Below are 24,753 nucleotides of genomic sequence, written 5' to 3' on the forward strand. Positions count from 1 at the left end.
GTTTAAAGATACAGCGCTTGCCTAGGATGTGTGAGACCCTGGGTTTGAGTCTCAATACAAAAACAAAACACAACACAACACAGTACAGAAGGAGGAAGAGGAAAGCAGGGTAGATGTGGGAGGAGCTGGGCAGGTCTGGGCAAAGCTGCTCTGGAAAAGGGAGCCTCCCTCGAGAAGGCTTCATGCAGGCCTTGGCTTTTTGTTGAGCTCACTCTCAGCTGACTGACAGATCTCAGATTCAACCTTTCAGTGAAAGCCACATTTGGCTTTGCTCTCCAGAAAGCTCCTTGCCAGATAGTCATGGCTGGTAATTTTTCCTAGGCTCAGGAGTCACCTGAGGGATTCCACCAAGACAAGTAGGTACAAAATGGGATGTGCACAGGTATGGTCAGAGTTGGAGGGAGGGTGGGTTAGGTTTAGACTTTGTAAATTAGGGCCCTGCTACTACTTCTAAAGTATGTGATCTTCCTTGAATGTGTGAATGGCTGATGCTTAAGTGGCCGCTGTTGTTCTCCCCCACTGTCCCTTACTTTTCCTCCCAGTTCACCTCTGTCCTCCACACACAGGTCAGAGACAGGGACATGTGGAAGCTCTGGTCTCTTTGGAAGGCTGATGATGAATCGGGCCCTTGCCAGCACTTGGGCTATGGCCGCACCTCACTGCTACAATCCTGGATAGTTGCAGCAACCCTTCTTAGGAGCCTTAGGGTCTTTTCTCTAAATTCTTAAAATGACAGGACTTGGGAGATGACTTCGTAGATGAAGCTGTCTGCTACACAAATATGAGGATCTGAGTTGGATTCAGGAAGCCACCTTTGTCATCCCTGTGCTGGGGGTGGTGGGGGGCAGAGGCAGAGATCCTGTGGGCCCTGGGCCAGAGAGAGGCTCAGGCTCAAACACCAAGATGGGTAGGGCTAGAAATATGGCTTATGGGTTAAGAGCTTTGGCTGCTCTTGCAGAGGACCCAGCTTCGATGGTGGTGGCTCACAACCATCTGTAACCCCAGTTACAGAGGGTATGACACCCTTTCTCAACTCCACAGACATCTTGCATGCAACTCATGCCCAGGCATGCATTCAGACAAAATACCCAGACACATAAAATTAAATTCTAATTAAAAAACCTAAAAGGAAGAAGAAGAGGTGATCCCTGAGGAGGGATGATGTCCAAGATCTTCTTCTAGCCTCTACATACATGTGCACACACACACACACATACACACACACACACATGAATATGTACTCACTCTGTCTGTCTCATTGCCTTTGTCTCTGTCTCTCTATGTGTCTGTCTGCCTGTCTTCTTACAATGACTAGCGAATACATGCAAAATTCAAGGTAGGTAAGTATCCAGGGGTCAAATCCAGAAACTGATGCTTTCTTCAATTTCTGTTATACAATAGTTTTCCCTTGTGATCCTGGGGCAGTGGCAGTGACCCTTCAGGGACTTTGTAGAAATACGAGTTCCTGAGTCTCACCCTGGACTCATTAAGGGAGGAGCTTAGCATCCTGCATTCCACTGTGTCCTCCACAATGACTTGGAGGCAGGCCAGAGTTCAAGAACCGTGGCTCCAGAGAGGCCTCATCAATTCTCAAGAGACTCTTTAGACACCTGGGAACACACTGCAGCCTCCTAATCACGACCACTGCACACCACTCACCTCTCACAAGGCTGTTCCAATGGGAGATTGGCTGAATGAGCTCTAGAGCCAAGGCTGAGAAGGGGGAATGCTGCACTGTGAAGACAAAGATGCCAAGCCTTCTATGCCATCCTAGCATCCATCAGTTGTCTATAGATGCTAATAGTGTGTTTTGTAGACAGTGTTGGGTTAGTGTGCCGTATCACAGAGCATCTTAGTTGCCAACATTATAAAGGTAATAGTCTGAACAGCTGATTAGACAAACATATCGGATTTTGATACAAGACAAAGGGATCTTATATAGAGGAGATAAGGCCAAACCACATACTACAGACAAGGTGGGCAGGGTTTCTTTATTGAAACCTCAACTTAACTTGGCCAAGTTGGGCTGAAAGGAGTCAGCACTGACCAGAAGTAACCAGATAATTATTATTCCCTTCAACAAGGAAGTTCCTGACAAGCTTTCAGTGATTTTTCTAGAGTGGGACAGAGTTGGGTGATGGGCATGATCCCAACAGTTGCTTTTCCTTCTGCTCAAGCATTCTGTCACTGAGGTTTGCAGGCTGACGGATGGGACCCCAACCCAGGAAGTACAGGAGCCTTCCTAGTGCTGGCCTCACCACCCAACATAAACATACTGGCTTCATGGTTTGGCTTGGGCTTTGTGCTGAGGCTGATGGGCTGATGTGTGTGTGTGTGTCTTCATATTTGAGTAATACAAAACCTGAGTTTAGAATTCTTGTTTTAAAGTATTTTCCTTCACTTGTAAGGAGGGTAGAGCTCCGTTGTTAGACTCTACCAGGGCTGCTGAAAAGCCTAAAGCCAACCCCACTGCTGCATTGTTCTTTTATAGATGATCTGTTGTTTTTACCTACTTAGGTTTTTTTCCCCTCTGAGTTTTCACCATGATATCTTCTGTGTTAGTACTGTCGTCTTGCTTTCTCTTGCTACGATAAAAGAGTCTGACCAAAAGCAACTTGAGGTGTGTTTGGCTTACACATCTCTATTACAGCTCATCAATGAGGAAAGCCAGGGCAAAACTCAAGGCAGGAATCTAGAGGTAGGAACTGAAGCAGAGAACATGGTGGAACACTGCTTACTGGCTTGCTCTCCATGGCTTTCTCAGACTGCTTCCTTATACAACCCAGGACCACCTGGTCATGAGTAGCACATCCACAGAGGACTGGGCCTTCCCATAATCAATAATTTATATAGATAATGCCCCACATACTTGCCCACAGGATAATCTGTTAGAGGCAATTTCTCAACTGAGGTTCCTATCCAGGATTGGGTCAAGTTGACAAAAACTAAGCAGTGCATGTAGCCCCTGAGTGAAGTTCTCAGCCCTTCCACTTTACAGATACTTTCTTTAGCTGTATTTAATAAACTACTTAGACCACCTCTTGCCTTTTTAACTTTAGCAACTATATATTTTAAATATTTTCTGTATTTTATATTACATGTGTGCCTGAGTGTAGGTATGCACAGTCCCTAGCAGCCATAGTTTTAATTTTTAAATTACTAACAACATTTTTTCTGAGGCAGAATCTCACTGTGTAACTCTGGCTAACCTGGAACTTGCTAGTAGACCAGGTTAGCCTGGAACTTATAGATATCCACCTGTGACCTTCTGCGTGCTGGGATTAAAGGCATGGACCACCTGGCAGTAATTCTCTTTTTTTAAAAATATCACTGTGTGCCTTTTAAAGTTTGGGGGTGATTTTTGAATTTCCTTATTGATTTTAATTCTGTCTCCTGATTGCTCTCTGGAACTCCTGGAAACCTGTCTGCTTCTGGGGGTGCTTGTTCTGGGCAATCAGCTTCACCGTGCTTTCTGGTCCTGAACCTATTGTTGCTATGTCTTTACCACAGAGAACTCTGTCTGGCCTGGCTTGAATGTGTGCTTCCGGGTAGTTTTACACTTGCTGAATCCCTTAGGTTAGCCCAGAAATCTAAATTCAAAGTCTAGACCCAGGCCAAAGCAGAGGACTTCTTTTGACCCATGAAGAGTCCGAGCTAAAGACACAGGCTTTCTTTGTCCCACTGTATTTTGACTCGTGTGCAACTTCACTGAAGCAATGGGCTCCTCAAGAGACTGGGTTTCCTGGCTGTTTCCCCTTCTTGTCTTATATCAGCATCACCACCTCTTTCTCCCTATGCCCATTTACACCCAGGCTTCCTGCTCACCACAATTAATAGCCCTTCTTATCTTCAGCCCCACCCCACCAGGCCAGCTTTCCTTATATTCTTGCATGAAAGACCTGTGGGGTTTGGGGGGACTGTTTTAAAGTGCTTAAATCTGAATGTAGAAGGCAAGTGATGAATCCCCAAAGGTCCTTTCTGTCCCATTCTGCTGTCACAGGTCACAATTCATTTTCCAGGTTCTGTCTTTTACAAGTCACCATTGGGCTTATCATTTAACTTCCCTGAGCCTTGCAGACCGGGAGAGAGAGAGAGAGAGAGAGAGAGAGAGAGAGAGAGAGAGAGAGAGAGAGAGAGAGAGAGTCAGGAGGTGGGGAGGGCTGTTAAATATAACCCACAGAGCTTTTGTGAACTGAGACAAAATGAAATTCAAGTGTGGCCTGGCACAAGGACAGTTCCTCAGATGTAAAACCCACCATCAGCTTCACTGGCCAAATCAATGCTGGTTACGTGGTAGACAGGCCCGGCTCCAGTGTCCTGCAGAACGTGTGGGACAAATACTGAGTGTTTGTTTTCCTTAGGAACTGTATGGAATGTTCTGTGTGAGGCCAGGATCTCTGTGGGAGGCCAGCCGGCCTAAAATGAGCTGCTCCAAGGCAGTGTGTCATGGAGATCATAGGGACACGCAGACCTGGCAACGGCAGGACTTTGTGCCTGGACTGCCCACAGACCTGTTGAACTTTGCAAAGGCAAGGGCAGTTCCTCTGAGCTGGGCTTATGACCTTTGACTCTATTATCTTTATATACCTGGTCCACTAAGCTATAAAAGCAGTAACATTTAGCATAGTCTCCCTGCAGCCTGTTCCTTCACAGTCACCGAACGTCCACATCAAACCAGAGGCCACCATCATGACGAAGGACCAGAATGGAACCTGGGAAATGGAGAGTAATGAGAACTTTGAAGGCTACATGAAGGCCCTAGGTAAGAGATGAAGGGGATGGGGAGACAAGGGACATTAAGAAGACAGTAGACTGGTCCTCGAGGAGGTGCTAGTTTGGGATTCACCAGAGCTGTGTGCAAACCCTCTCTCCAGAGTTATAGCAGGGCAAAGTCAGTTATGTCCCGGGAACTCTCTGAGGCTGTTTTTCTACCTAGAAATGATAAGTGTGATGAGGTTAGAATGTCCTTTGCACGGTGCGTGGATGACAGAAAACACACTGAATGGAGAATGCATATACATGTGTACATGTGTTCCCACACAGTACATGCATACACACACCACGACAGATACAGTCTGCCCTGAGAGGACAACAGAATCACTCTCCTGCCTTGTCATCACCATCTCACGGGTAACCCATTGAGTTAAGACATCACTACCAATGAACAGCTCCTGCTTGAGTTTTCCTCAGCCTTCACATAAAAAGCACTGAAGGACCAGCCATCCAATTCGCTACCTAGAGACGTTCAAGCTCTCAGAGTTCTGAGGGGGGCTTTTGCCACAGGACTCAAATCACTCACTGCTTATTCAAGTTCTGCACTGGGCTACAGGCCAAGGGTTGCTAATTTGTTTGTGTCCTGAGTCAATGACAGGGCAGGTCTGTAGGTCTCCCCTGGTGTTGGCAGAAACATGTGATCTGGGCTGTACTTGGAAGAAGCTGGAGTGAGTCGCCACAGGGGACCTCCAAAGAATGGCAGCAACCAGGCACTGGACAAGGAGCTTAGCTACTGAACTTCTTTCCTGCAACAGCACACTGGTCACCTTTTCTACATTGAAATTCCCCACATTCAGAGTTACCTCCCTGATGTTGGGGAGCCATACAAGCACGAGAGAAATGACTGCCTATGGCCACAGATAATTTGGAGATGGTGGTGAGAAGTATCTATAAGAATGGACTTGTAGGGCCTTTTTCTGCAACTAAAGAAAGACCGGCAAAAATCCTCTCCTTAGAGCTCCACCTACTAGGGTTAAGATACCAAATCAATTTGGAAAGGGAGTGTAACAGAACCTAGGCAAAAAGGAACTATTCCTGACACACTCCTGTCTAGCAACATGAGTGGCTAATGGAAATGGATTTCTGAACCCAATATGTAGTCAATTAGAGCATAGCTCAGAACCATAATTTTGAACATTATCACATAGATAAGGTAAGTAAACACAGAGTGAGTACAGCCCGTGCCACGCCCAAGACTTTCTCTGTGAGGTGGGATCCAGTTCTTGGCATTTCAGGGCCTTGATTTTTCCATCTGCCAAATAGGGATAACGACACTACAATACACATTGCGGTTTCTCTAATGGTGCTGGGTACAGCTGTGATTCTGAACAACGGAAATTCATATCACATGGGCTATTTGGAGGCATCATGGTTTCATAAATGTGCTAGACAACCCAGGCACATAGATGATTATCAGAAAGCAACTTGCCTTGTGCTGTTTGCTTCAATGATACCAATTCCAGGGCCAGCAAGATGGCCTGGTGAGTAAAATCTCAGGGTACACAAGCCCCAGGACCTGACTTTAATCCCTGAAACCCATAATGGAAAGAAAAACACCAACTCAAAAGCTATCTCCTGACTTTCCCGTCCACGCCATAGCAAGCACATGCCACCAACTCCCACACGTACCACCCATGCCCGTACACACAATGATAACACTTCGCAAAAATAGTTCTTAGTTGACTTTAGAGATAACATCCAGGTCCACTTTAGTGTCTGGCCCCTTGGATAGACTCCCAGAGGCCAACGCCTTAGTCTGAAGGTGGAAGGCAAACATTACCACCCTCCACTGAGGCTATTATCTCACCTCGAGAAACCCTCTCTCTACCTCTGGCTTCCTCTTTTACACATGCTTGCACTTCAGTGGCCGGCCATAAGGAACTTACAAGTTGTGACTGTGACGGTTAGATATTTCTGGGTTGATGTGCCTAGTCCTTAACATCTGTGGCTTGCTGTCTCTTTGAGCTTTAGGAATAGTGTGCCCTCAAACATCATGTCAGACTGATTTCACTCTAAGGAACAGACTAACTCAACGCTTTGTAGCAGGCCTCTGCTGTGTAGAGGGACATCTGGCACTTTGTGGACTGAGCTGACAACCACAGGGGAGAGCTCTAGCTAAATACAGAATGTGGGTGTCTTTGTGTTGCTTTGCCCAGATGCTGATAGAGTTCTCAGGGTTCTAAGGACTTGCCCTGCCTTGATGACACCACAATCCTCTGCACAAAAATACCTCATGCAGAGTCACTTACCCAGCACGGAGGCAGGACACCTGGTTTCCTTCAACTACCCAAGAACAGGGTGGGGCTGGCAGTGATTAACATCAAGAGACTCAGCCAAAAGCAGATGAGGAGTGGCCACCCTGTCAGTCTAACCAGCCAGAAGTAGCTCCACTGATCTGTTTAATTTCTGACACACCCAACTTAAAGGCAAGGTTGCTTTCCCAAGACTGGGAAATCAATGAGGCTTGCCTTTGGTGCCCTTTTGTGCACTTGGCATTTGGGATGAACATGGCAGAGATCTTTACAAATCCCCAGATGTGTATACACCATCAGGTGTGACATTGCTCTCTGCCTATGAACCATTACTTTCTAGGACTTTAACTCTGTTCATCCATGAAGAAACTGGCTTTCTCCAGGGCCTGGTTCTTTGTGCTGTAGGGAGGGAGACTCTGTTGCGATGCTGTCCTGAGCAGTACCCTGGCTTTGTCAATAGCCCAGTGGCTCACTCGATAATGCTCTCCTCTACACATGACTCAGGTACTGACCTCAGCAGAATGACATGTCATGGCAACCTTTGAGTTTACCTCAAATTAATAAAGTCATTAAGAGCTCAAGGGTGAGGGTCCAGGCTGGTTCAGTGGTGCTTCTTCTCCTGCCTTGGGCTCTCAAGTCTTTGCTAGATTATCTCTGACCCTGAAGAAATCAGCTTTTTCAAGGCCTATCACTCAAGGGCTCTCTCATGCCCTAAGGTCCTCCTTTGGACCAGAAAACAGAGAGAAGTGGAAGAGACTTCTTCAATTCCAAAGAAGAGCCAGGCAGAGCTATAAAAAGATCACCTGACAGAGACAGGAGCAGAGTCCATCAACTTTGCCAACTCATCTAGCAGCCACAATGAAACGTCAGCACCTGCTTCTAGAAGCAGTGAATGTACCATCTGCAGTAGGACCCAAGTTGCTCTGGTCTTGAGGAGATCAGGCAGGTGCGGAGCATCAAGATGGTCTCATCCAAATGCTATGACGTTGTAAAAAACTGATCATGTCTGAAGTAGGTATAGCCATCTAAGTACAGTCATCTTCAGTTATGTCTCATTGATGTAGGGTTGAGTGGCTCTCCTTGGTGGCTGTTGCTTAAGGGCTCTCATCCAGTACAAGGGGATAGTGGCTGGGGCTGGAGCCTTCTTGAAGCCATTTCCATTCTAGATAGGGGATGCTGGCTGGTGACTGAGACCTTACTTAGCTGTGGCTAAGGACATCTACATGGTCTCCCCATGTGGTATGGGAATTTTCATAGCATGTGTCTGTGCCCAAAGAGGGGAGGCAGTGGTGCATGGTCTTTGTGAGCCACTGTCAGAAACCACTAGGTGTTTCTTTCAGTGTGTTCTGTTGGTCCAAGTGGTACATTCCCTTTCTCTATTCATAGGGCCAGAGATCTCACTCCTCTGAGAGAAGAATATTAAAGCCACACTGTAAGACAGATAGGATAGGATAGGATAGGATAGGATAGGATAGGATAGGATAGGATAAGATAGGATAGGATAGAGCCAACTAGAAAAATACAGTCTGTCATAGATGGGACACCAGATAATCTTAGACCTTGGCCAATAAATGTCCACAGTTACTAAATGGAAAGCAGAGCTAAAATATCCCCAGTAGAGGAGCAGTGAAGACTTTCCAAATCCTTCAGGATAGGGTATTAGAGAACGTAAAAGAATCCAAGCAGAGATAGAGTCAGGCCTGGCCATGTTCACATGCAGAGTCATAGACATGAGATACCAAAAGGAGTTGTCTATTCAGAACTGAAGGGGAAGGAGAAAAGAGAGTCTAAGAAACATGAGGATGTTTAGCACAGTGTACCACGAGTGAACCTCATCTTCCAAGGACAACGGACTGCCTCCAGGGCAGAAGTATATGAGGCCACCACACTAACTCAGGCAGCCATTTATTGCCTCCAATGGCACAGAATTGGAAGGGTTGGTTGAATGGTCCTGGAAGATGGGGAAACTGCCAAGAAGGATAGGCATGGGGATAGCAGAGCAGGGAGGGGAGAGTAGACATGGAGACCGGGTAGCAAAGACACGGGGAAGAGGCAGGCATCCCTGAAAACAGATAATCACCTGGTAACCTCGTCAGTGGAGATGGTGACGGGGTCGCATCCTAAAAGTAGCTGGGCAGGATCAGATTTTGACGACCTTTTATTCTATACATTGTCCCTGTTTGGAAAAGAAAATCTTATCTCAATTCCTGAAAGATGGTGAGGGCCACTTTTTTTTTTTCATTTAAAGCAATACACACAGACTTTAAAAAAACAAAACAAAACAAAAAAAAACCAAAAAAACAATGTTTACTTCAAACAGCCTGGTAGGTTTCTAGTAAACTCAGCACCAGGAAAGGGGTATCCCCAGAGACAGAAATCAGACAGCCCCCGTTGAACGCTCTCAGCAGAAAATATTTCCTGAACATCTGCAAAGTGAGAAATCCCATTCTAGCTTTTGTTTTTGCTTTTTTTTTTTTTTTCTCTTCCTGCTCTGTTACATTTGTGAGGCACCGGATAAAAAAAATCCAAAAGCTTTCGGTGGACTGTCAGTGGTAACCAGTGCACGTGTTATCGTCATGTATTCACTATTTCTTTTTAACCAACTCAGGTTTCAACAATATATTGAGTACCTACAACACACTAGGAACCCTTCTGGTCCCTGGTGATGGTGTGGTTAATAGGAGGATGGCCCCCTACCCTGGTAGAATTGATCTCCTGGCTGGTGGGAGGAAGACAGGGCGACTGAGAGAAAGAACACCAGACGCTGTGGGGGACGACTTTAGGTGATGCAAGTGTTTTAAAGAAAAGAGAAAAGAATAACGTGTGAAGCATGACAAAAGTCAAGGAAGATGACTTAAAGAGTTGACACTGCTTAAGGCCAGAGCTTGAAGCTGAGATGTGTCCCCAAAGCAAGGAACAGTAAGTGCAAAAGATTTGTGTGGGTCCAAAAAGGTAGACGACAAGAAGGCTGGGGTGTGGTAGTATTCAGACAGTTGGAAGATAAGAGGCTGAGGATGGAGAGATAGGCAGAGGTTAGACCAAGAATTCTGTTTTTTCCTATTTTGGCTTCGTATACTCACTACATATCCAAGTCTATCATAGCTATGGACATATAAGAACTGGAGCCTGGAGTTGGGCCTGAGGATTGAAGGGCTATTTTCCATTTGGTAAGATGAGGAATTGGAATCCCAGAGAAATAGGGGAAATTCCTAGGGACACGTGGGACTAGGAAATGGCAGGGGCTCTTCTAACAACCGGCTAACCCTTTCTTACTGTTCTAAATAGGGTGAGGGTGCCAGGTGGTGGTGGGAGGGGCCTTCATTCTGAGCAGAGCTAGATGGGACAATGGGAATCTCCAAAGTAGAGAAACAGCACCTTCAGAAACACTGTAAGAAGGTCCCTCAGTATCCGAGTCTTAATTGCCCTACGTGATACCTGGTTGGGCTTTCAAATGGGAAAGTACTGAGGCAGCAAAGGCCAGGTGACGATGATACATGCTTCCCCCTCCTCTGGCCTCACTTTCATGGTCTGGATGGCCATTTATATTCCTGACCTCTATCCCAGTCGAGGACAATGAACTAAGGGTTCAGGGTGCAAGCCCGGGATCAGCAGCCTGACCGCAATAGTCAAGGAGGAGTGAAGGAAGAGACAGGCAGGGGCTAGTCTAATTCCCTTCTAAACGTGTCCTCTGGAGGAGGAAATGGTATGGGGGGGGGGGGGGGAGGAGAAAATTGCTCTTCCACCTGGCTTCCCCTTACTGCCTGGAAGTGTCGATGATTTGGGAATTAAGGAGTCAAGGTTCAAAGCCCATGGAGGCCGTGCTGGAGCAGCTCTCAGATTCCCTGTGATGGATCCCTGTGCATCTCTGCTCTTTAATTTACAAAAGTGCACCTGCCCTTTTAGCTTGCAACCTTAGCTTTCTTCGCAAGCACGTTACAAGGCATTTTAATGTCGAGTAGCGTGCTCATATTTCAGGTTTATGGCTTGCATTGTTCAAAAGGCAGTTATGAAAAGTGTGCTTAATGAAGTCACTTCTCGGGCGTTGATTTGCTCTTCCACAGCAGCAGCCATAAGCCATGTATATTATTCAGAAATACCTTGTCTCTGGACCCTTCCTCCTGAGCTAGAAATTCGCTTCACCTGGCTATAAATCAGGCTTCAGAGGTACCATTAATATAGAAAAGCAGATAAAACAAACCTGATGACGCTAGTGTTAAAATATCATATCCGGAAACAGTTTCCTCTGCAAAGTTCAAAGAGAAAGTACTTGTGTGTGTGTGTGCGCGTGCACACACACATTTGTGTTCTACAGCTACATTTAAACCCTTTTGATTAGAAATATCTAACAAGAAATCCACCAGCAGAGAATTTGGCTTCCTTCCCCAGGGTGGAGCAGAGGTGACATGATTAACTGGCTTGTGCAAACGCTAAAGGGTGGCCAAGAGGCCAAGTCATTTTTCAATCTGGAGGCGAAGCAGTGCTCGCTTCCATTTGCATAGGGGCTCTAATAGCACTCTCCCAGCCCTTGTCAGGAAGATTGACTCCATGGCTGTTTCCAGGACACACCCGTGCTCTCAGCAGCTGGCCGATTCCGCTGCCATCCCTTTCTAGGCAACTCGGGACAAGCAATAATTTTTTTGCTGCGATTCACTTTTCTAGGCAGCCCAGGACAAGCAGTAATTTTTCCTGGGGAGCCTTAGCTACGAATGACGAACAGGCTACATTTATAGGGACACTGTGATGTTGAGCCCCACCATTTAAATTCTCTGGGCCAAGATTTCTAGTTCCACAGAGCAAATATAGATTTGCTCGCTAAAGAACAGTTTGTTCTCTACAATTTCCATTCTTCTGCAGTCATTTGCCTGGGGCACTCCCCTTTCTTTCATTTGGGTAATGGGCATCCTTTTCCTGCATCCTAATAATGGCTGCAGAAGCCCTGTGAGAACAATAGGGACTTCAGCATGGAGAGCTTGAGCAAACACCACTGACCAAGCAAACTAGAGGGAGGAAAGTGACCCAGCCCGCAAATGTCCCACCAGGCTGGATAAAGGGCCCAGTGGCAGGTACAGCTGTAGGATCCGGTAGCTGTAGGGATACATAAATATGCTCTGAAACTTTTTCTCTGGGCTAAGCTGATCTGGTCCACGTGTAACCCAAACAGACAAAGACAACAAAGGAGCCTTGTGTGTAGTGAAGACCTGTAAGCACCTAGGTACCTTGTATAGCCTTTCCCATCAAGCTTGCTGGCTCCTTGCCACAATAACGATAGGAAATGAGCTTTTCCGTCCTTGTTTCCCACCCAGGGGAAAACTGAGGCTCTGAAAGGAAAGGAGCTTTGGCAAGGTCATATACCAGGGAAATTGGGGCTGACCCGCCCCCTTTGTGCCAGGGTTTCTAAACTGTAGCATACACAGAGTGGGTGTATACTTCTAATGGGTTTCCCTGTTTCACTGCCTTTCCTGCTGCTGCTGCTGCTGCTGCTGGTGGTGGTCAGGGTCCTGGCTTTAGCAATTACTGTCCCAGACCACGCATCTCCATTAACAAATCCATATTATTGGAGCATGCACTATGAGCATAGACCTAAGGCTGGTTCTGGTGGGGAACATGCAGAGCAAAACTAGGCAGGGGGCAGAATAATCAAGCCCATGATAGAGCGGTGTGTAAGACAACTAACTCTTGCTTCTCGCATATGTAAAGAAATGTGGCGTGTCCTCCGTCTGTGTATCCAGTCCTGAGTGCTTTGCCTTGTTAAAGAAATGAATGAGTCTGGCTGCACACATCATAACCTTCCCTACTCCCTCTGCCAACAGATATTGATTTTGCCACCCGCAAGATCGCAGTGCGTCTGACTCAGACGAAGATCATCACTCAAGACGGTGATAACTTCAAGACGAAAACCAACAGCACGTTCCGCAACTACGACTTGGATTTCACCGTCGGGGTGGAGTTTGATGAACACACAAAGGGCCTGGACGGCCGACATGTCAAGGTACTTCTGGTTGGGTGGCTTTTTCACTGGGGCTGAATTTCTGGCAGTGCAACACACCCAGGAAGGCTCAGGTCAGCAGGACCAGAATGGACTTAGTGAGGTTGATGAAGGGCGGAGTAGGGAGAGGCGGGGAAGGGAGGGAGCAGGGGCCTCAGATCATGTGAAAAATTAAGATTACAAGGCTGAGCAAGCAGCTGAAAGAGAGCAAGTTAGGATGTCCTGGGAATGGATAACTGCAGAGCTCAGCCAAGCAGTTTGCCTGGATGTAAAGAGGCAGCCATGTTCAGACAGCTCTGCCCAAGATAAGATTAGGCCCCCTGGTACCTGATGGGTTGTTTGGTTTGGGTTTTTTATTTTGTTTTGGTTTGGGTTTTGTGTTTGTTTGATTGATTGTTTGATTTTTGTTTTGTTTTGTTTTTTTGTTTTTTGAGTTGGGGCTTTTTTGGTTTGGGTTTTGGTTTTTTGTTTTAGGTTTTGTTGTTGCTGTTTATTTGTTTGTTTGTTTGTTTGTTTTTTGAGTTGTTTTTTGTTTGTTTGTTTTTTACTTTTGTTTGTTTTTTTAAGAAGTCCCTGAGAATTCAGGTGTTTTGACATGTAACACTCACTTCTAGATGATCCAATTGGCCAAATCTCTTTTCAGGAAATTGTGATGCAGATGAAATAAAGAGAAAACTCAGTAGACCCAGTAAAGTCAGAACTCCAGTCTCTGTGGCCTGTTGTGGCTTCTGTCCTAGCAGAGACTTAACTCCAGGGCCATCACCTAGGAAGCCCTGCAGGGGTCACAGGCCATACTTCCAGTATTGGAATTGCAGTAACCCTCCTTTAGCTACACTCTTGCTTCCCATAGTTTCCATTAGCCATGCAGCCCAAAAGCAGAAAATGGGGAATTCCAGAAATAAACAACCCCGAGGTTTAAAGTGCGTGTCATAAGTAGCATGATGCAGTCTCCCTTGCCTGCTCCATCCTGCCCAGGATGTTAGTCATTTCTTCCTCCAGCCCATCCACCCTGTGTACGTTACCCACCCACCAGTCACTCGCTCGTCACGTTAGTTCCAAAGAATACATAGGGTTCAATTCTACCTGAGACTACACTGAAGCTCTTGGAACACGCATGTTATTGATGAGAGAGGGCTACTGTATTTGCACTGGTCAACCCTGAAAGCACTCTCTCACCAGAAGGTGAAGGGTTATCTTCGAGCCTGAGACCTTGACTAAGAAAAGGTAGGCGGCCTTTACCCACAGCAGCTGTTTGTGAGTAAAGCAGAGGCTGCTAAGCTTTAAGCAAATGTGGGGTAAAAAACATACAGGCAGCAGTAGCTCCTCTATGTTGCTGTGTGATGGCACTGCCCAGTGGCCTGCTCCTCACACTTCTTGCATGTTCCTGTGTTTGGTTGTCCAAATCAAACTACACCTGGTCAGGGTTCTCCAAACAGGAAGAAGGGAGACTTAATCTCAGTCCTATTTAAATACTGCCCTTCCTCAGCCTTAGCATCAAAGCTCTGGGGCTTATACAGAAAACATGGAAGGGCTCCTGGTTTGCCACATATTACAGTGACCACTGACTGCACTGCTCACGCCCATGTAGTATATACAAGGCTGGATATTCACAACACTCTCTGTACCAACTTGGTTACAGGGCTCCTAAACAGGAAAGAATGGAGCTGAATACATTGTCTCTGGCAAATGAACCCTCATCTCCAGCAAAGGGCTAGGGACGACACAGTGATACAGGCTCTGCCATCCTTCTCTGCTCATTCACCACAGCTGCCTCTTTGCAGGGGAAGCCACTATTTTGTTCTTCTAGGAGCTCTTCCCAAGTCCCAGATCTCTCCCAAAGCGAGGGACTCAGTTCTGGTTCCTCTCCTGGGCTGGAAGTATTAGCGATTGGCTAGCTGAAGTATTTTCCCTCTATCAAGAAAGAGACTATAGAGAGTAAAGGAGAAACTTCAAATGCTCTTCTCTGGCCACTTTTACTTCCCTTAGTGTTTGGCTATATCAAATGCCAGCTATAAGCAGGAGGGACCGGTATTAAGTGGTTCCCTTTAATGCCATTGACCCTGTGCCAGTCTCAGGAACAGGAACCCTTAGCCAACAGGTGTTAGAGTGACCCTGTAGGTTAGAAATCCAGATTTCTTAACCCTTAACTCTGACCATTGTTCTCACAATGTAAGATTCTTGGCTCTAAAGACTTGATAGATTTAAAATTAGTTTTTAAAAGAAAGAGTAAGTCCCCGAAGGTCCCACTTTAGGTCCCTTGCTGTGGGGCTGTGGGGGTGATGGGTCCACAAGCCTTTCCTAAACTGTGTCCAGAAAGCTAATTCATCAGACTCCAGAACTACTGGGGAAATCTGCCTCCGAAGGTTTGCATCTGGACACTGCTCCAGGCTAATCAGTTCTTGATTTGTTTCCCTGCTCCTTGCGGTGTGAGGCGAGGCTTCTTGAAAGCTAACACTCTCATCTCCAACAAGAGAATTCCCTCTTCCTGAATCAAGTCATGTCTGTCCTTCTGGCCTTTCCTGATCCTTAAAAATACTTGTCAACACCCCACCCCTACCCCCACCTTTCTCATTCTCCCTCCTCTCTAAGATCATCATTTAACATCACTGCAGGGAACAATGATCCTTTCACCCATACCGTGTCTCCTCTTTGCCTGTAACAGAAAGCCATGGATAGCAATCTCTTTCTCTCCATCTCCATCTCCGTCTCTATCTCTGTCTTTCTCATACACACACACACACACACACACACACACACACACACACACACACACACCTGGTAGGATGAGACATATTTGACTAGAGACTGAACAAAGGTCTAGTCACATGAGAATTACAGCTCAGAACAGGTGCCCTTGGGATCATCTACTGCTTCTAACAGGAATAGAACCCTTTAACTTCGAGGAGCACATGAGCCCCGCCCCTCCTCACGAGCTGCGTGTACTCACGTGTATGCTCAGATTGTCAGGTGCGTATGCTTTGTGTGCAGCACACTCTCATTCCCTAGGGCTCCACTTCTCAACTCGGATCATTCTCAGAACCTTCAAGAAAAGTTGACATTCATTAGGGGAAGGTGTGGTTGCAGTAAGAGCCCCGAAGGGCCCAGTTCTGCACCAGCCCAGAGCAGGATTATAAAAACACAACAGAGATGAAGCTGACTCCGAGGGCTCAGAGATCCCCCTTTCCCTTCTGATCACCACATGTTATCCCCACTTCTTACCCTGACTTGTTTCTGAGAGAGTTTAAAGCCCCTTATCATAAACACAAAAGCAGGGACGGATGGAGGTGTGAATCGCTGGTGTAACACTTGCTTGGCATGCACAATGTTGGAGGCTCAATTTTCAGAGCTTAAAAATACACATATATTTGCATGTAAGACATAGAGAAGTCATTGAAGGGCTTCGGAGATACCCAGTCAGCAAAGTTCTTGCTGCACAAGCATGAGTCTTTGAGTTTGCATCCCAAGAACCCACACAGAAAGCCGGGCACACCAGCACACATCTAATCCCAGTGCTGGAGAGGTAGAAACCAAAGGATCTCCAAGGCTTGCTGTCCCGGACAGTGCAGGCAAATCTCTGAGCTCCAGGCCTAGTATGCTGGAGAGCAATCGAGAAAGGCATTCAACATTTATCTCTAACTTCCACATACACATACCCACATACACACACTCATATGTACTGGCACACACATGCACATACACTAACATGTATGTGTATGCACCAGTAAATGAGAAATAATTGATACCCATAATTGATATCCATATAATGAAATGCAAATTGTATAACCATAACCATCAGAAGGAATGAAGTGCTGATTCCTAGCACAGTATCGATAAGCCTGGAAACATGCTAAGCATCAGAAGTGACATACAAAAGACCATGTGTTATATGAAGACCCATGACAGGCAAATTCATAAGGGTTAGAGAGGACAGAAGAAGCAGTATTGAATGCTAGTAGATACAAGGTGAGGAAATGTTCTGGGTACATTAGTGAAGATGATCGCACAACCTTGTGGATATACAAAGAAAACTAAAGTGCCACTCTCCAAACTCTGTAGAATTGTGGACTTCAGCAGAATGAATTTTATGGTCAATACACACACACACACACACACACACACACACACACACACACGTGTGTGTGTATATATATATATATATATATATATATATATATCTTTTAAAAGTGATTGGAATTTGATTGGAATTGGAGTGACCAGTGGGGAGTGGGGAAAGCAGGCCAGGCCAGGGCAAATAGCACCAAGTAACTTTGGAGGCTCCTTCTATGGAGGGCAACCCAAGATGGCTGGAGAAAAACTGCCTTAGGAACATTGCAAGTAGGAGTATCTCTGCAGGTCAATAGATCCCGTCCACACCTAGAATTTAGGGGAAGTGATTTAGATTCATAGAAAAGTTGCAAAAGGACAAATAATAGCTTTACACTCTACTAAGTGTCACCTGTTGTGGGTACAGGAGAGATGGTTCAGCAGTTAAGAGCCTTAACTCCTCCTGCAGGGGACTCATGTTCAGTTCTCGGCACCTATATCAGGGAGCTTGCAACCAACCATCTGTAACTCCTCTTCAAGGGATCTGATGTCCTCTGCCCCCATAGGCTTGGTCCATGTCAACTCATGTAAACACATACACATGATAATAATTTTTAAAAAAGAGTTGCATATTATTAATGTTTGTCCCTTGTGCTTTTTATCATGTTTCCAGGTGCTCTCTCTCTCTCTCTCTCTCTCTCTCTCACACACACACACACACACACACACACACACACACACATTTATCCTGAACAGTCTGACACAACCTCCAAATAATTTTACCGCCGAAAAATTAAGATATTGGTTCTCTTCCAAGATTCATGACGTCCATCTAGCTGGCTTGTTTTCCAGTACAACACATGATTGTCCTCTTGTTGAGTGGGCCCAGAGTCTAATTTGAGAGCTGTTGGTTACAGTCAAAGTGCGTGTGACCCTACTGCACACTAGGTTATCATCCCACAATGGTTGTTGCTATGGTTCATAGACGCCATAAGTGGGTAAGACCATTGGGTGCTTCCCTCTTTTGGAAGCTTGCTTCTCACCTTCTGGTATGAGGTAACTAAGGATGAGAGCAGGCTAAACAATCTCCACAAGGAAGAGGACACCAACTGGTTACCCAGTGCTCAGCCCTGAAAACATACAAGTAACTTTATATGGACTGAGTAGGCTGTATTCATATAGTTACACACACACACACACACACACACACACACACATACACATCAGCACCAACAATTATAAAAAAAGGAGGCCATGAATTTGAAGAGAGGTTCATGAGAAGTTTTGGAAGATGGAAAGAAGAGGAAATGATAACATAATCTCAAAACAATTTTTTTTAGGAAATAGGATAGTCTTTTATAGTCCTTGGTTCAGCTACTGACTCTCACAGATTGAACATTGAGCCGGCACCTGTATCTCATTTGACATAAAGAGCCTTTGAGAGAGATGCTGACTTTGGAAGTGTGACAGGCAAAGTCACAGTAGGGCTCCATTCCCTGCCTCTGTCCTATGGAAACCCCACCCTTTCCGGAGCTCTCTACCTGTCCATATTCTCACTCAAACATTACGTTCGGATTTCTTAGCTGCAGCATCTTTCAACAACAGTTTGAGGCTGTTTTTAAAACCTTTTCAGACACAGGAATGAGGTCAGCAACTAAAAGCTGGGCATGATGGCAAACACTGTAACTCAGCACTCTGAAAAGCTAAGACAAAGATGCAGCTGGGTCCAGGCCAGCATGGAAGATATAGTGAGGAGGAGGAGGAAGAAGAGGAGAAGGAGGGGTAAGGGGAGGATGAGGAGGGAAAGGAGGGTAAGGAAAAGGGAGAGAGGGGGAAGAGGAGGGAGAGGAGGAAGAGGAAGAGGGAGAGGGTGAGGAGGAGGAGGGAGAGGGAGACGAGGAAAAAGACAATTAAATTAATAAGAAATGTGAGCTTTTGTGCTGGTTCGCTTAGCCATTCTTGTTCTGCTTCTCACCGTCTCGTGTAGGAATGAGCCCACAATCTTGTAACCATTACCGTGATTCATTGGTAACCAATTTACTTTTGGGTCAGAATAACTTTGGGTCTTGCTGCCCAGTGTGAATTATTAAAATGAAATATTAGGACAGGCCTCCTTGCACTAGCATTTTCCTCCTATCTGTATTCTGCAAATTTTGCTAAGTTCCTACTGCCTGCCAAGCCCGTGTCAGCGAGACAGGTATCACACTGAGTTGGAGCCCCTTCCTGTCCTCCGGGATCTTAGCCTCATACAGAAGATAGACAAACAGATAGTGTCTACCGCATGTCCCCGTTGCAGGGAATGTGTGCACTCTGCTTGGACCTCCTCTAAGGCAGGAGGTGGGTGGGCTTCCCTCATAACTCTGCCTCAGGGAAACTGTTTACCACAGACTCATGGGCCAGTGCTGAGCACTGTGCTCAGTGTCCTAGCAACCACCAACAGCCACATAGTCACCAACAGCCACATAGTCACCAACAGCACCAACAGCCACATAGTCACCAACAGCCACATAGTCACCACAGCCACATAGACACCAACAGCACCAACAGCCACATAGTCACCAACAGCCACATAGACACCAACAGCCACATAGACACCAAAAGCCAACAACAGTCACCAACAGCACCAACAGCCACCAACAACACCAACAGTCACCAAAAGCCACACAGCCACCAACAGCACCAACAACCACACAGCCACCAACAGTCATCAACAATCACACAGCCACCAACAGCACCAACAATCATATAGCCACCAACAGCCACACAGCCACACAGACACTGACACCAACAGCCACACAGTCACCAACAGCCACATAGCCACCAACAGCACCGGCAGCCTCTTCTTTCCTGAGCTCCACCTGTGAATGGAGGCATCAGTGAAGTCAGTGTGCACTGGGGTTTCCAGTACAATGTAGTATGGGAGGAAGGAGAAGAGAAGACACACTCTTTACCTAAGAAGAAGACAAGAGTCCTTATCTATCTACTAGGAAAGCAGTGGGGTCTAAGACAATGAGGAGAAATGGCAGATGCATTTTCCAGATACTTCTTCCTCCCAGGGGAGCCAGAAGACCTATGAATGAACCAGCATGAACTTCTCTAAGTCCTTCAGAGATAGAAGGTTTCAGATGCCCTTGAAGGAGAAAGAGACATTTTTCTTTTTAAAGAAAGCACAGAATTTTTAAAAATTTTTATTTACTTTGGTATTTTTGTCTTTGCCCCCATGTATGTCCCTGTAAGGGCGTCAGGTCCCTGGAACTGGAGTCACAGACAGTTGTGAGCTGCCATGTGGGTGCTAAGACTTGAACTCCGATCCTTTGGAAGAGCAGTCAGTGGTGCTCTTATCTTTGGAGCCATCTCTCCAGCCCAAGCACAGAATATTTTATTTTAAAATTAGACTTGGGAACTGTGACCACATAGACGGTGTTACAGTTTTTGTTTTTGTTTTTTCAACAGTAAACAGTGAAATGTTTTTTGCACCTTGGTGGCCTACCTCAGTCCCTTCACGGGGATAATCACTGCTCAGGATTTCTTTTACTTCCTTGCAAATGACAGGGACAAAGCAAAAGAATATACACACACCCTCACCTTATGCACACTGCTCAGCGCCTTGCGTTTTTAAGCATTTAAACAAGCGGCTCCGGTTGTATTCTTTCTGTGGCTGTGTCACAGGGAAGAATCACACCGTATTAAACCAGCCACCCACTGACAGACTTTATGAAGCTTCCAGTCCTTTGCTGTAACAAACAGTCCTGTGATGCGTTGAGGAGGAACGGGGAGGAATAATAACACTGTGTGTAAAGCATAAATTTTGGTCGAGGTCAAATATTATTCTAGAAATAGGTAGGTTTAACAATGTGTAGAAAACTGGTTTGTATAATATACAAGGAGAAGAAAAAAAAAGCCCAAGAAGTCAGTTTATCATCAGTATGGTTTACAAATCATAGAAAAAAAGCAAGTGTCAGGTCCTCAGCCTAATTTTGTTCAGAGAGACACCAGGTGGTTTGTGCACACATGAAAAAAAAAACAAAAAACAAAAACAAAATAAAAAAAAAAAACCCAGCTGTGTGAAACTCATGGAAGTAAGACACAGACACAGTGGGGAATGGCAAACATATCAGCAGTCGAAGGGAGTGAGCCTGGTTTGGGTGCCAAGGTACTAAGAGGGAAACAGGTATCTACGGAGTTGTAAGTATGTGCACAGAGTCCTGCAGCCTCCTGGGTACCCGCGGGCCTGAGGCTCCTCCATCCACTGGCCAGCTCGGTTGGGCTGGAATGGAGACTGACATTGATGAGTTGGGCTGCCAAACCTATGCTACTATACCGTTAGCATTGCCACCCAGAGAAAACTTGCAGACAAGCAGGTTCTAGGTGACAGGGCCTACCTAGAACCACGTGAGTAGCTCCCTGGTTAAGTGGGAGCGTCCCTGTATTTATCCTCACATACAGTGGACAAGGCAGGAAAATGCCCAGGGTAGACATCTTAGGTCAAAAAAATACAGGCAGTATCATCAGAGACGATAGTCCTAGCACCTGGGAGGCAGAAGCAGGAAGGTCAGGAGTTCAAGGTCATCCTTAGCACACGATGAATTCATGGCTAGCAAGGGCTATGTGAGACCCTGTCTTAACACACACACACACATACACACACACACACACACACACAAACTAAACACATAGGAAATAGGGAATTTTCAAATAATAAATTAAAAATTATTTAAAATAAGTAATAAAAGCAAAACTATGTGCAATTGCATATTTTGAAAGCTAATATAAAATAGTCCTCACAAAAGACGTCTCTTCCCACCATCCCTGAGTGAGGGTGCACCGTCCTCCCCTTGGTCACTGAATCTTTGATCTTTGACCACATGATTAATTGGATCTGGGAAGCAGTCTTACAGCATCACTGCTGTTATTTGTGAAGTAAAATATCTCTTCTTACGTTTAAAACTTATCTACTACAAGAGTTCCCCCTGTAAGCCCTGGGTTCATATGCTTGGTTGGCATGGACTGTTAGGTTAATGATCTTTTTATTGATTTACAGAGGCCCTTTATATATAAGGACATCAAGTCTTTACTGATAGGCTACAGCTCTTTTTCCCTGTTGGTTATTTGTCTGTTGACTTTGAGGTCTTTTCCCTTCCAGAAATTCCACATTGTTAATAGTTGAATTCATCATCTTGCCTTTACTAGCTCAAAGTGCTATTTTTACCACATAATAAAACGGTTGAGTCAAATTCCTCAGAAGAGAATACAGCCAGCCTGGAGAGACCAGCTTGGCTGGAACGGAGGGTCTATGTGGAATGGAGACTGGAAAGTCCCTGAGATCATGGAGACAGGACTCTGTCCCATGGGCAGGGAGGAGCCTGGCAGGGCTTGCAGGAACTGAAGCTGCAGATTGTTCCGTCTCCCAAGGCCATCCGTGTGATTTGCTGGACATCTGTCTTTGCAGACCCTGGTCACCTGGGAAGGCAACACCCTCGTATGTGTGCAGAAAGGGGAGAAGGAGAACCGTGGCTGGAAGCAGTGGGTCGAGGGAGACAAGCTGTACTTGGTAAGCCCTGGGGTCTGTACCGCACTCACCTGCCTAGGCTGTTTGACAAGAAAAATGGCCCTGAGCTCCAGTGAATGCATTTGGTCATATAGTCAGAAAGCCATTCCCATCTGGCTCAGGGGACTCTAGGAAGAAATCTATACGGCTGTTTCTGTGAATAGCTGCGATTAAAACAGAAAGTTTAAAATGCTGAGTTAGGAAAGCAGGATCCAAGGAGAAATGAAGAAAGCCTGCTAAGGAGCAGCTGGGGAGAAAGGTCGGGCGTGGAATTAAGCTGCCTAGAGGAGAACAGGACCAGGCATCCTGTCAGCTACTGGGGGTGGGGGAAGGCTGACAGCATGGGGGGGGGAGCATTGACCTCTCACCCCAAGGCATGGTGGACCTGATCCCACTTCTATGAGGTTGAATGTTACTAGAACAGAACAGAAGGGACAATGGCTGACATCTGTCAATAAACTATCACTGCCTAGACAGCTTTAGTTTTCATTCTTCAATCTCCACAGCAGTTTATGGGCCCCACAATGGAATAGTGAGAGAAGTTTCACACTTTTAAACATCCAGCTACTCATTTGCTAAATGAATGGCTCATTCAGCAAATGCATCCTCATTCATTCATTCATTCATTCACTCACTCACTCACTCATTCATTCGTCTATGGCGTCAGGCAGGTACCCAGCTCTAAGGTCAACATGAATATTCCCAAGATGCCCTTCTGATCTGAGCTCGTTTTGCCTGAGATCTTTACTGCGGTCTGCTGATGACACGCATGTCATTCCCCGAGTTTTCCACTGGCAGCTTTCCCTACCTGCTGTGGCTTAGATGATGGATTTATTTAATTATAGGGACGTCCCCAACAGAAACTGTGGCTGAGATGGACGTTATCATCAGCTATGTGAGCGTAGTGGCCATCCTCATGCTCACTCCCCCTCCTCCTCATGCTCACTCCTCCTCCTCCTCATGTTCACTCACCCTCCTCCTCATGCTCACTCACCCTCCTCCTCATGCTCACTCACCCTCCTCCATCCGTGTTCAGTAAAACTCAGATAAGGCTTGAGGTTCTCTTGACCTCGGTGAAAAGTGGGACCCTATCAGCTACCACGTAGGCAGACCGGGGGACCCCTTTCTGAAGCTCCCGCTCTATTGTTGGGCCACTGCTAACCCCTGCCTAGTACATCTCCACGCTATCCTTCCCTTCCTCTTGGCTTTGCCACCTTTTAATAAATTAGCCAGTGTTGCTTTAATCACAAGAGCAGGAGAGATCCCGCCCAAGAGGGTCATTACTTTACATTTTTCACTTTTAGAGTTGTTCAAGCTCAATTTGAGTGTCAAAATCAAATTACTGCTACCCTGCAGGGCATGGCAGCCGATTGGGTCTGTGAGGGACACTTTGCCCAGAATAGCTAAATGTCCTCTTCATTCTAGCCTCATCCGCCTGCCAGACAGTAAGAGGGCCAGGTGCTGGGCAGTAAGAAGGCCGGGCAAGCACTCACCCACTTTCTGACTTGCAGGAGCTGACCTGCGGCGACCAGGTGTGCCGACAAGTGTTCAAAAAGAAGTGATGGGCACGGGGAAGCCTGGAACATGTGCAGAGTTCTCCGCCCGTTCCCGAAAGCAGCATGGGGACTCCTCCCATTCCTGACAGAGCCCCCTTACCTCATCTGCCTGGGTTTAAACTGGAGTGTATAAAAGGAGCCTACCCCCCCAACCCCATCCCCGAACTTGTTATTAAAGAAACAAAATGTTCTCTCAGCCTTGGAAACACTTCCCATCTTTTACTTCCATCTCACCTACAGGCAAAGATGGTCGCTGCCAGCCAGGCTTGTGTTGTTCTTGGTTTAATTTTGTTTGTTTCTTCTTTGGTTACTTTGTTGGTGGTATTAGGAATGTCTTCGAGACAACACGGCTGATTCGTGAACATTTCCCTGGGAGACGTTCCTATGGAGAGATGTGTGCCCCTTCTCCAACAGTCTACATTACTGCCTGCCTTCTGGTTTGCACCCTGTCCTGAGTGCACTGAATAGAACTGCCCCCACCCCACCCCACCCCCAGCCAAGCCTCAGCAGTCTACAAAGCCAGCTGCTCTTCATTGTCAGCCCTCCAGTCCTGTGCTGTGAAGTGGGTTACAGAACACTGGCCCATTCACGCCT

The 24,753-nt window shown here is 46.2% G+C and overlaps 1 protein-coding gene across 2 annotated transcripts; it reads left to right on the forward strand.

Annotated features, from left to right (window-relative positions):
* Positions 1 to 226: 226 nt before the first annotated feature.
* Positions 227 to 24,348, forward strand: Rbp2 (retinol binding protein 2). 2 transcript variants are annotated; one of them, XM_021172882.3, is made up of 5 exons: positions 227 to 356; positions 4,628 to 4,762; positions 12,836 to 13,014; positions 22,505 to 22,606; positions 24,115 to 24,348. In XM_021172882.3, exons 2-5 carry the CDS (start codon positions 4,690 to 4,692, stop codon positions 24,163 to 24,165), a joined length of 405 nt encoding a protein of 134 aa, XP_021028541.1. In that variant the 5' UTR covers positions 227 to 356; positions 4,628 to 4,689; the 3' UTR covers positions 24,166 to 24,348. The 2 variants fall into 2 exon arrangements, with proteins under 2 accessions (XP_021028541.1, XP_085684410.1); XM_085828284.1 differs by having other exon boundaries at positions 240 to 356; positions 4,639 to 4,762.
* The last annotated feature ends 405 nt before the right edge of the window (positions 24,349 to 24,753 follow it).

The sequence above is a fragment of the Mus caroli genome, unplaced genomic scaffold (assembly GCF_978045245.1).
Source record: "Mus caroli unplaced genomic scaffold, Mus_caroli_1 scaffold_11, whole genome shotgun sequence".
NCBI lineage: Eukaryota > Metazoa > Chordata > Mammalia > Rodentia > Muridae > Mus > Mus caroli.

What these genes read in the sequence shown, in the direction of transcription:
- Rbp2 (XM_021172882.3), top strand. Translation starts at nt 4,690, where the DNA reads ATGACGAAGGACCAGAATGGAACCTGGGAAATGGAGAGTAATGAGAAC. An exon ending in AGGCTACATGAAGGCCCTAG is followed by an intron (nt 4,763 to 12,835) that starts GTAAGAGATGAA and finishes CTCTGCCAACAG; the next exon opens with ATATTGATTTTGCCACCCGC. An exon ending in AGGGAGACAAGCTGTACTTG is followed by an intron (nt 22,607 to 24,114) that starts GTAAGCCCTGGG and finishes TCTGACTTGCAG; the next exon opens with GAGCTGACCTGCGGCGACCA.